The sequence below is a fragment of the Myotis yumanensis genome, unplaced genomic scaffold, assembly GCF_028538775.1.
Source record: "Myotis yumanensis isolate MYYU_CA2020_CCGP unplaced genomic scaffold, mMyoYum1.0.hap1 SCAF_7, whole genome shotgun sequence".
NCBI lineage: Eukaryota > Metazoa > Chordata > Mammalia > Chiroptera > Vespertilionidae > Myotis > Myotis yumanensis.
This window is the reverse complement of record NW_027223758.1, coordinates 42,489,679-42,501,930: the sequence shown is the minus strand read 5'-3', so window position 1 is coordinate 42,501,930 and position 12,252 is coordinate 42,489,679. Positions and strand designations below refer to the sequence as shown.

The 12,252-nt window shown below is 41.5% G+C and overlaps 1 protein-coding gene across 9 annotated transcripts in view; it reads right to left on the bottom strand.

Moving 5' to 3' along the window:
* ZNF532 (zinc finger protein 532) overlaps positions 1 to 12,252 on the bottom strand; it is a 96,377-nt gene that overhangs the window by 2,830 nt on the left and 81,295 nt on the right. For all 9 annotated transcript variants that reach the window (XM_070420381.1, XM_070420379.1, XM_070420378.1 and 6 more), the window contains 2 exons: positions 2,603 to 2,715; positions 748 to 895 (listed from right to left, as the gene is read on the bottom strand). In XM_070420381.1, coding sequence (XP_070276482.1) covers positions 748 to 895; positions 2,603 to 2,715 — 261 coding nt within the window. The remainder of the gene's footprint in view (positions 1 to 747; positions 896 to 2,602; positions 2,716 to 12,252) is intronic.

Sequence of the window (12,252 nt, the reverse complement as noted above, 5' to 3'; positions counted from 1 at the left end):
CTCTACCTCCATTCTTTAAAAAGGCAAAAGATGTATACTCTGAAGAGAAACACTCTTTAATTCCCCTTCCCTCTCCCCTCTGGACATCTCTTGAGAAAAAGGATTACAATCTAATGCGACATTATTCTGGCCTCAACCCAATGATTAACTCCTTGAAGACACACACAGGCTTTACCCAGGTACGTTCCAGACGCGGCACAGTGCCAAAGACAGCAGGATCCCTTAACCACCAGCTGAACTCTTGGTTACCCTAAGAGCTCTTGGCACCCACATGCCATGTACACAGGTTATTATAGATAGTGCTGTCTAATCCAAGTTCACTATCCACTGATGTAAGAATAAGGCACGAAGTCACCATTCTGTCTTCTTTCATTACAAAGAGAAGAGAAAAGGAACCATAACTTTTATTAGGACCCTATCACAACCACTATGTTTCCAGCTTTATACCTCCCTTCTGGCTAAGAGGCAATTTCTGAGTCAACATCAAATTTTAAAATCTATTTATGTAAGTAGATCCCTAAAGTTATTTCTGGAAGGACACAGACAAAACTTAACAAAAATTACCTTTTAGGAGCAAGAGGAAAGGTCAGTGTGGGTGTAGAGGAAGACTGCCTAGTATTTCATACTTTCATACATAGTCAGAACTTTTTTAATTGTGTAACTTTAGGAAGTTTTAAATGAAAAGAATGAATGAAAAAAGCAAGTCAACACAATTCTGCCGTAAAGAGAACATCTGCCATGTCTGACCTTGGTATCTTCTTTTATTTCTATTTCCTCCTCGTTGGTGGCTTCTGTCATTTCTTTCAAGTCGGGATCCTTAATCCCGTGCATGAGCTGGATGTGCTTCTCCAGCATCAGCCGCTTGGTGAAGGTCCGCCTGGAGTCTGGGCAGTGCCTGTGGAGCCGAAGACAAGGGGGTGACCTGCTTGCTGAAAGGGAACTCACGGTGAGGGTCGCCGTCGCGGCTGAAAGACCTTCACCACCAACAGTACACACAGGGGTCAAGGTGATCTGTGTGAACACCACAATGCTCCAAAGTGAAGTAGGAACTTTGGTATAAATCGTAGTTTCCAATTTGTGCAAAAAAAATTTGGCAGCTTTTGTAAAAAGTTTTCTGACCATTTTTGTGTCCATATAAGATCAGTGTGATTTGGTTCAGACGGAGTATGTCTTTTCTAGATTTGGATTATGCCCTACCATACTTCCTTTTCATCTTCTTCCCAGTCCAGGCCTTCCTTCTAAATTCTGATTCTTTCAACACAATCTCAACAGCTTCTTTTTACAGAGGTTCTCATCTCTCCAAAATCACTCCCAGCTTTAATGTCACTGAAGGAGCGTCTACGTCCCCGTTTTCCTACCCAAGAAACGTTCCCTAATAACCAAGCCCACTGGCCCCACAGCTACCCTTCACGGTGTCCAGAGCCACATGGTGCACACGAGCTACAGATGGGCTGTACAGCTTCTATGTGGTTTAGTTCTCTCTCTCTTTTATGAAAAGTGCCTTAAAGTAACCTTTCATAGCAACTCACTTTAGGCATGCTCTGTTTGAGTGTGGGATGAAGCTTTTTCACTAATAATAACCAGTTCAGATCAGCACATACTAAGTAGCTCATGACCATCTTGAGTGGTGTGACTATCCAGTGTGTTGGCCACTCAGTCCCATGCTTTTGGTGTCTTGGCCAACAGTGTACCGAGACAGAGCTGCCCTGCATGGGCAAGCGGAACTGACTCCAGGACCATGACCCAGCCCATCAGGGCCTCTCTGAACCGCTGAGTGGATCAAACTGACTCCACCGTACAACTGTGACTCAATCACTTCTCCAAAATCCTCACTGATAAAACAGACACCTGTGGGTTAACAGCCAAGAACACAGGAACCCACACAGGCTCCTTTCTAGTTTAACATTTTAACTGCTACAGTCCAATCAAGAAACTGCATGTCGCCCTAGCCCAGTGATGGCGAACCTTTTGAGCTCGGCGTGTCAGCATTTTGAAAACCCTAACTTAACTCTGGTGCCGTGTCACATATAGAAATTTTTTGATATTTGCAACCATAGTAAAACAAAGATTTATATTTTTGATATTTATTTTATATATTTAAATGCCATTTAACAAAGAAAAATCAACCAAAAAAATGAGTTCGCGTGTCAGCTCTGACACGTGTGTCATAGGTTCGCCATCACTGCCCTAGCCTGTTTGGCTCCGTGGATAGAGCGTTGGCCTGTGGACCAAAGGGTCCTGGGTTTGATTCTAGTCAAGTGCCCGTACCTTGGTTGCAGGTTCCTCCCTGGCCCGGCAACCAGGGCCCGTGCAGGAGGCAACCAATCGATGTGCTTCTCTCACATCGATGTTTCTCTCTGTCTTTCTCTCTCTTTTCCACTCTCCCTAAAAAAAAAAAAAAATCACTGGAAAAATAACCTGGGGTGAGGATTAAAAAAGAAGAAGAAACTGCATGTCAAAACAATAGAATACAATTAAGAAATGAAATCTATAAACTGTGGAACAGAGAGGATGGGAATGGAAAACGAATGGTAACATATGAAAAACCTCAGTGAGATCCGCTCAGCCCCCCTGTGCTCCCACATGAGAAACCAGAACTTACGAGCAGGTGTAAACTTTCCTGATGCCTTTGTGCTTGATGCGGTTGTGCCGGCACAGGCTGTGTGAGGAGCTGAAGGACTTGTCACACTGGCGGCACGGGTGCTTCTTCATTTGCTGTGTTAGGGACAAGAGAGAGACAGCCACTCAGAGGACAGAAACAGAAAACACTTTAACATTAGGAACAGCTCCTTCCTGAGAGTGTAACTTACATACTCATACCTGTTAGCAACATGGGCTGGGGTAGCCATGAAGAGGCTAACTTCTACAGAATGAAGCAATCTTCATCACGAGAGTAAAAAATTATAAATATATTTCCCCAAAACACTTGTTTTTGATTGAGCACTCTCACTTATTTAAGAGAAAACATTACATAAATGTTATTTGCAAAAGAGATATAATAAATGTTATTTTTTAAAGCAACTTAATTCTCCAGTAAATGCCAAATCAAGTCATTATGTAATTCATTATCTCCAGAGAGAATATGTCACCTTATCCAATGTGTCATTTTAAATTAAATTTTTGGCTAATGTTAAACCTCTTAACTTTCTCCCACTTCATGATTAAGGAATCATCCCTTATACTATAAGGAAAGAGTTTTCCAGGAGGCCTTTTGTTTTAAATAACACCATTTGGTTCTATCAAGAACACAAATGTTCGAAACCACTTTATGGAGATTTGCCTGTTGGTATATGGAGAGAGAGAGGTGGAGAAAGACGGGGAGAGAATTGGGGGGGAAACTGGACAGCACAAGAGAAAGCTATCAAGAGTTATATAAAAATTTCAAAGTTAAAAGTTTCCCACTTCGGCTAACACATAATTATGTTACCTCAACATATTCCCACATGAAACATATTAAGTAAAATTAGCGGCTTAACTGTACAACAAATTCTTTGGGTGTGATAAGCATTGCTGTCTGCAATGACACCAGGTATCACGAGTCAATCAGATCAAGAAAGAACTGCCAGCCTAGGAAATGGAACAAAATTTGGCTCAATCCTCATTAAAAATAAGGCTGAAGTTATTCCTAAACCTCTCATGGGAGTATGTTCTCTCAAATAACATTACTATTTTGGGCAATAAAAAGAGATAAGCAAGCAAGCAGCTGATAAGTGGTAACGAAATGATAAATATATCTTTAATAGTGCTTTTACATCCCCGGACAAACCTGTCCTAGTGAAACCATAAACAAAGCTAAGTGGCTGAGAATTTTCAGCATCTACTCCCCCTGGAAGTAGCGGTCACACCAGTGATCACACTGCTGAGGGGGTGGGGAAGCGGAGGTAAAGTAAAGGTTAACACAGAGCTTGGGACACAGAAATCCTCAATAAATGCTCTCTTATTAATAAAAGTAAAGTTACACATCCACGTTACATCTTAAAGGAGTGGAAAAAATTGTCTTTAAATAAAGCAAGTCAGCCTGGCAGGTGTTCAAAAGGGTCCTGACCCAGACAAAGGCAAAGGAGGACGTTTCTCCTGCTGCAGCTGAAAGCCGGCCCACTGCCTTTCTTGTTTTCCTAAGCGTGTAATCTCTGGGAAAAGGAGGACAAAGCCAATAGCAGCTGGTGCCTCTGAGGCACGCTGTCCCTTCTCCCAAAGGTGTTCCTGCATAAAACACTGTGGTCACACAAAGCAAGCCATCCGCAAACCCTGGTCTCTGAGATTTAGGTGGGCTGAGAACGAATACGACGTTGCATTTAGAATACAGCCGTAAGGGAAGAACCGTCATTCATGAACTGTGCTTCAATAGTTTTAAATATCTACTAATACATCTAATTCCCTTTGCACTTTGTACATAAGATGGGCAATATCACGATTACCTGGAAGAATCCAACACAAGACATATTTCTAAAAGCAAAGAAGCCTAAAGGATGAAGGCTCTGTAATGTATGTTTCTAACCATACAAGGGGCAAGAGGCCTCAGAGGGTCGAACATTTCATTTTCTTTTTAGATGAAGAGCTTAGATTCCACTTTTCATTATGGTGTAGTTACATTTATAGCAAACCAAAATTTTAATAGAGCAATTTCAATAAAGAAATCCTCAGTAGGTAATAAATTATATGAAGAGCAGTTTAGCTGAATCGGTAATTACTATTTTCAAAGAGATGACAAAATGTGAGATATTGTTCTTTTTCATCATCTTTATTTAAAAAATGCAGAAGTGAACTGTGCCAGCCCCAAAACAATGGAGCAAGGTTTCAAAATCACTGGTGACAAGAAAATTACAAGTTTAAATGCCAGTTTCCAGATCAAATCTGTCGTGTTCACAGTACCTAACTAAACAAATGACTTTCTTCTTTGCTAAATTTTAAATGCTAATTTATTTAAAGGTGCTTTAACCTAACTTATTTTCATAACAACATCTTCAATATTATAACAGTTCACATTGTTACTTTATACACAGAAAGCAATTTTTTATCAATCAAACAAAAATGGGGGAAAAAACAGTATTAAGAAAGTGTAAAGTTTATCATGGTTCTATTTTCAAAACTTTTAAGGTCATTTACTTCCTTCTGGCTCCAATGTAGGGTAAGCTGATATTAAGGGAACCATGGCCTTTTTATAGTTAACTAAAATCAGAAAATAGTCATGTTTTCCCATTCAATGATTGTTTTGTTTTTACTTGGAACTCTCTGAAGAAATATTGAATAAATATAATAAGCTGGCAGGGACTGAACATTTTTGTAAAACCTTACAGTAAGATATGAAACACTTGGGTCCACTTCCTCCCTGTTTTCCAGTTGTTGACTCTTATCGTCACATTTTGGGAAAGATAGCATTTGTCCCTCTTAGCAAATTCCTTTGCTCTGAATGCTCTGGCCTGGGCCTCATGGTCTGAACTCCGGGATTTAAAAGGCCCAGAAACCCACTGTTTTCTATGGCACTTGGTGGAAGTGTCTAGGGTTGCCTTTGGCTCTGTCACAGTCAGTCATTCTCTGGGCTGAGAACTAGTCCCTCCTTGTCTCCTGGCTTGAAGGCCTCTCTGTGTGCAAGAAGTTAGGGGAGAAAAGTCCCACCTTCACAAATGCAATTGGCTAGCCATCCTCTTCCCCTCTTCCTGAGATTCCTGCCTCCTGAGGCTCTGCCTTGCCCCAACATGCAAAAAGCCTCCTTACTGACCCTCGTGCATCCAGAAACACCCACAAATTCAAGATTATGGGGAACAATTATTCCCAAACCATGTTGACACTCGTCAGCTCTACCCTCTTCTATGAAAAAGGAAAAATCAACTACATAATTTAAATGTATCACAGCAGCAATCCCTCAAAATATAACTCCTAACTGGGCCCTTCCACCACCTGGAAATCTATTCTGCTGATAGACCCACACATGGTACAATCAGTTCTGCTATGATGCTGCAATGTACATATAACACATTATAAATCACTGCACTATGCAACATCAGTCATTAAAAACTACATGGCTTCCAGCCAAAATTAAGCTAGGGGCATAATACTGAAAACCTCCGTCAGTGGCATATTAATAAAACAGTAGCATGGTTTTATACATGTCAAATGATTGAGAAATATATAGATACTGCAACATCAAAACGACACTTTACCTTGTAAAAGACTTGCAGTTTGCTTGTGGAAGTGGGGTCTGAGGGCTGTGGCTTTTGAGTTTTGTGAAGTGGTGGAAGAAGGGTTATCTGAAATCGGAGGGTCGGAGGGAAGTTGTAACACCAGGTGTGGACCAGTGTGACTCAACACAGGGAGATGGGGTCGCAGGTGGAAGCCTGAGGTGGGGTGTGTTTGTTTATTCCTACACAACTCCAATCCAGTTTTCCATACTCACCTACTGTTTCTCAGGGATGAAGTCACGTGTGAGCAAACTCAGACTTCAGGTTATGCTACAACTGTCCCCTGATGTATCAATTGCATTGGAACAGATTTGTGTTTCCAGTACAAGAGTTATAACAGCACTGCCTACATATGCACAGTCATTCACTGCAGCACTGTGCACAAAGGAGAACAAATCTGGGTCCGTCAAAGGAGACTTGGTCAAATATAGTCTATACCCTCACACAACAACATTTGTGCCATGTGGTGACAGAAAAGAATGGAAGATCTAAATGCAATGGTATGAAAGAACTGTAACATATCATATTGAGAAAAGACTGGAAATTTATGTTCACAAGCTGGGTTCTGTTAGAAATCGTACAAATGAGAACATCTATCTATCTATCTATCTATCTATCTATATATAAAAGCCTAACTGACTGCCCGACCCTTTCACCAGCAGCTATGACGCACACTGACCACCAGGGGGCAGACACAACGCACAGGCATGGAAACATGGAACAAACTGATGAATCTCAGAGGGAAGGGCGGTGGGAGGAGGGCAGAAAGAGATTAACCAAAGATCTTATGGGCATACTAGAAGCCTGGTGCATGGATTCGTGCACCGGTGGGGTCCCTCGGCCTGGCCTGCGGGGATCGGGCCGAAACCGGCAGTCCGACATCCCCCAAGGGGTCCTGGATTGAGAGAGGGTGCAGGCCAGGCCAAGGGACCATGCACCGGGCCTCTAGTATGCATATATGATGATACTTACATATAGAGAAACTTCAAGATGCATGAGAAACCTGGTGATTTTAGGTAGCAAGGGTAGGGATGAGGCTTTTCACTCTATCCCTTCACATTGTTTGGATTTATAAAACACGTGAATACAGCACATATCAAAAAAATTTGGTTGCCTCAAAAATAATGTTAAGTCAGATTTACTGCAGTATAATCCACAAAATGTAAAATACACTCTTTTTAATGTAGAGTTCTAGTTTTGATGATACACTTGAGTAACTGCTGCCACTATCAAGATATACAATTCCATCACCCCCAAATCCCCACGTGCCCTTTTATAGTCAACCCCTCTTCTTACACCCAGCTCTTGGTAACTACTGATCTGTTTCTATCCTACATGTTTGCTTTTCCTCTCAAGTGGAACCATACAGCACAGCAGGTAGGTTTTTGAGTCTGGCTCGTTCCCTGGGCACAATACATCTGTAATTCCTCCACGCTGCTGAGTGTGTCAGCTGCCCGCTTCTTCTCACTGTGAAGCAGTCCCCCATCATATGGACACTCCCCAGTTTGTTTACCCATTTACGAGGTGAAGGACGTCGAGGCTGTTTCCAGTTTGGGGAAATTATGGATTGAAACCACTGCGAATATTCATGTACAGGTTCTGGTGTGAACTCATGATTTTATTTCTCTTGGGTAGACACTGAGGAATGGGATTACTGAGTCATGTGGTAAATTAAATAAGGAACTCTCACACTGTTTTCCAGACTGGCTGTGCTTTGCCTTTCCACCAGCAATGGATAAGGATGCCAACTGCTCCGCAACCTTTCCAACAGTTGGTGCTGCCATTTTATTTTCTTGTAGCCATCATAGAGGGTGGTCAACAGTATTTCATTGTGCTTTTAATGTGTATTTCTCTAATGACTAATAGTACTAAGGTAAAAAAAAAAAAATCAATTAACAGATGAAACACCTACTATTATAGCTCTTCCTCCAAAGAAAAACCTTAAACTCTACAAGTTTGGGGGAGGGGGGGGAGGGGTTATTTTTATATCAGGGTGAATTTCACTGCCCTGTAATCTCATTGAAAACAGAAGCTGTGGCCCTGGCCGGTTTGGCTCAGTGGATAGAGCATCGGCCTGCAGACTCAAGGGTCCCAGGTTCCATTCTGGTCAAGGGCATATACCTTGGTTGCAGGTACATCCCCAGTGGGGAGTGTGCAGGAGGCGGCTGATCGATGTTTTTCTCTCATCGATGTTTCTAACTCTCTATCCCTCTCCCTTCCTCTCTGTAAAAAATAAATAAAATATATTTTTAAAAAAAGAAAAGAAAAGAAAACAGAAGCTGTGAGCCATCATCTCTGCATCCCTGGCCTTCAGCACACAGAAAATACTTGTGTGAATGAATGAATACAGAAAAGAATAATTGACCACACAATTATCTACTGGAATACTATGAGCAGATTCTACAAAGTAATCAGAGAGTAACAAATTTAGGATAAAGTGCTGGACACAGAGCAAGCAAGCACTGCTTAGATTTTGGAAAATGGGTGAGCCATGAGCATGTTCAAATACTGATAAGAAAAGCATATATATATATATAAAACAGCCAACATGAAGATATAGAGGACAAAGGTAAAAGATGAGTCAATGAGCGGGGAGGAATCCAGACAGAAGGAAGAACCAATCTTCCTGTGGCCGGAGATAAGGTGCTATCCACAGACAGGTGCAATGCTTATTATGGTCAGTGGTGGGCGGGTGAGGAAGGGACCAGGAAATTGAAGGAATTCCTGCCAGGCAGCCTCCGTTTTCCAAGTGAAGAAAAAATGGTGCATCTAGACAATGCAGCCTGTTTCCTTTCTCTTATCTCTTCCAATTATAAATAACAAATGCTTATTGCAAAATAAGAGTAAAGACTGCTTCTAATCTCACCAACTGAAGTCAATTTCTAGCTATAGATCCTCCCCACTTACTTCTTTTCCGAACATGTTTATGTGTATTTACAATAAGTCTGTATTATACATATTGATTTGTATCCTGATTCTTTTCACTTGTAAAACACACAGCTACACATTTTGATGTTTCTACGTTCTTCTCAATGCATGCATAGTACTCTCTTGTACAAATGAGTCATAACTTAGATATTTTCTATTAATGATTTAAGTTGTTTCAGCTTTCCAGTAATTACAAATAAAAACCTTAGTAGTCAACAACTGTTTCCTTTGTACAAATTTCTAAAAGTAGACTTTCTAGTTTAGAAATTATAAACACGTGAAGGCTCTTTGAAGCTTCTTGCAAAACTGTCCTTAAAAAGGACACCACCAACGTAAGTCGGAGCTTGTTCACCAAGAGTCTGCGACATCAGATCACCATTCATCGACTTGCCAAAGTAATGGGTACAATATTACAGTGCACTCTGTCTTTCTCTCAATGCCTAGTGATATGACATGTCTGCACATCCCTGAGCCACTTGTATTTCTCCAGTGAACTGCCCAATCATATCCTCTCTGCAGTTTTCTGTGGAATGACGGTGGGGAGAATGGCAGGTGAGGAAATCAGACAGCAGACTGTACGACCTTGTAAACCAAGGCGAGGGCTTTGGATCATCCACGGTGTGATGGGAGGACACTATAGGGTTGAGCAGAATACTATGACCAATATACTTTCAATGGTCACTCCGGCTGCCAAGTGTGAGAGCAGAGACCCAGTGCAGAGACTGTCTGCAACAATGTGGGGCAGACGTGCCGTGTGCTGGGCTTGGAAAGTAAAGGTGACCTAAGTGGTTGGATTTCATATCTATAGCAAATGCAGAGCTAATAGCATTTGTGGAAGGGCTGGATGTGGGTGACAAATGAGAAAAAAGAGGGAGTCAAGTGTCACTCCAAATTCTCTGGCATGGGCACCTGGTACTAAGTAGGAAAGTAGGGGAGAAGCAGGTTTAGGGAAGGAGAGAAATCAAAGGTTATGTCTGAGAGAGGCCCACTGGAGAGCTTCTAAGTAGAGATGCTAAATGGGTGGTTAAATTCTAGTCTGAACTCAGGGGAGAGGTCCAGGCCAGAGAAATAAATCTGTGAGTCACTAGGAGATGAGTACTAGTAGATGGATGGCTTTTACAATCATGGGCCTGGATGAGAACTTTCTGAGAGTAAATGGACACATCAACATTCATAAGGCTAGAAAGATGAGCAAGACTGAGAAGTGCGGTCAATGAGGCAGGATAAGAACTAAGAGAAAAGTGTCCGGGAACCTAGCAAAGAAGACAACTGCTTCAGACAGGTCAGACACGACGCTGAGAGAGCCAAGACCCCTGGGCTTGGTGACACGGAGTCACTGGGGAGCCCGACAAGAGGAGGCTGTTGTGTGTGTTTTTAATCCTTACCTGAGGATATATTTATTAATTGTGAGAAAGGGGAAGGCAGCAGGGGAGAGAGACAGAGAGAGATTGATGTGAGAGAGAAACCTCAATGTGAAAGAAACATCAATCAGATGCCTCCCGTACCCATCACGACTGGAGATTAAACCCACAACCTACTCATGTGCCAACTGGGAATCGAACCCACAACCTTTTTGGTGCATGGGATGACATTCCAACCGAGCCACCTGGGACTGAACAAGAGTGATTTTGGTGGAGTGATAAGAAATTCATAAAATGGAGAAGACCTGGGAAGTCCCAGCAGGAAAGCGATTTCAGGGGGGTAGTATCTCTTCAGTGAAGTCTTCCCTGAACCTCCTAAACCAGGGGTGGGCAAACTTTTTGACTCGAGGGCCACAATGGGTTCTTAAACTGGACCGGAGGGCCAGAACAAAAGCATGAATGGAGTGTTTGTGTGAACTAATATAAATTCAAAGTAAACATCATTACATAAAAGGGTACAGTCTTTTTTTTTTTTAGTTTTATTCATTTCAAACGGGCCGGATCCGGCCCCGCAGGCCGTAGTTTGCCCACGGCTGTCCTAAACCCTGCCACCTCCCACGAAACAGGGATGCTCAAATCTCAGCAACCTAGTACCCTCGGCCTACATCCAATTCTTCTTTTCCACGTATCACACATAATTTTCATTTTTAACTTCACTCTATCCTCCTCCAGCCTCTTTCCAGGCTGAACTATATTCTGTTTCTCACTATTTACAGGACCTCTGCAAGAAACGAGCTGAAATCTGAACTGAAGGCACCTTTTCCTTAGTATTCAATTATACACATCTTACGATGCCTCCGAGACGCTGGCTTTACACCCAAACTCCTACTAGTTTTAGTTTTTAAATTTTTTATGCTTTTTTTCTACCCATTTGTAAGCACTTACAAGGCAAGAATTATATTTTATATTTTATTTGTACTCCACAGCAAATTGATAAATATTTATAGGATAAAAGAAAGGTACATACAAAAGAACAAACATGGTTAAAAGTTAAATCTTCCCAAAGTATGAATGAATGGATTGTTCTAAAGAGTATCATAATTGCACATTATTCCTGTAATATTCAAGTACCTGACAGATGAAAGAAAGTAAAGACTGATAACATGAACATGTTTAAAAAGCAATAGTCTGTCTCAGTTTTCCTACAGGAGAAAAATGAGCTGAGTGCCTATAAATTATAACTCAATAAAGTTAATTTTTTAAAAAGAAATTCACTGAAGAAATAGGCAACATCATTAGCATAGCTATTCAATAGATAAAAGGTATAATTTTCATTCTGAGAATTCGTGAAACTCTCACCAGGATAAATTTAAAAAGAAATGTTTCACAGGTATTTCAGTTTCTTTGTCTGTTCTTATGTTAGATCGAGAATAGTCAATATGTGCCCTCAAAACTGGGAAGCTTGCACTGGCCCATTTGGCTCAGTGGATAAGAGTGTTGCCCTGTGGACTCAAGGGTCCCAGGTTCGATTTTGGCCATGGGCACATGCCCAGGTTGCGGGCTCGATCCCCAGTAGGAGGTGCGCAGGAGGCAGCCTATCAATGATACCCATCATTGATGTTTCTATCTCTCTCTTCCTCTCTAAAATCAATAAAAATATTTTTTTTAAAAAAACCTGGAAAGCTTCCACTCCCTTTATGTAAATATTCCCTACAGTGATAGATGGTAAATCTTAAGAAACAGAGCTGCTCACCTAAACCACCATGCTCTCTTAGAAAATGGTA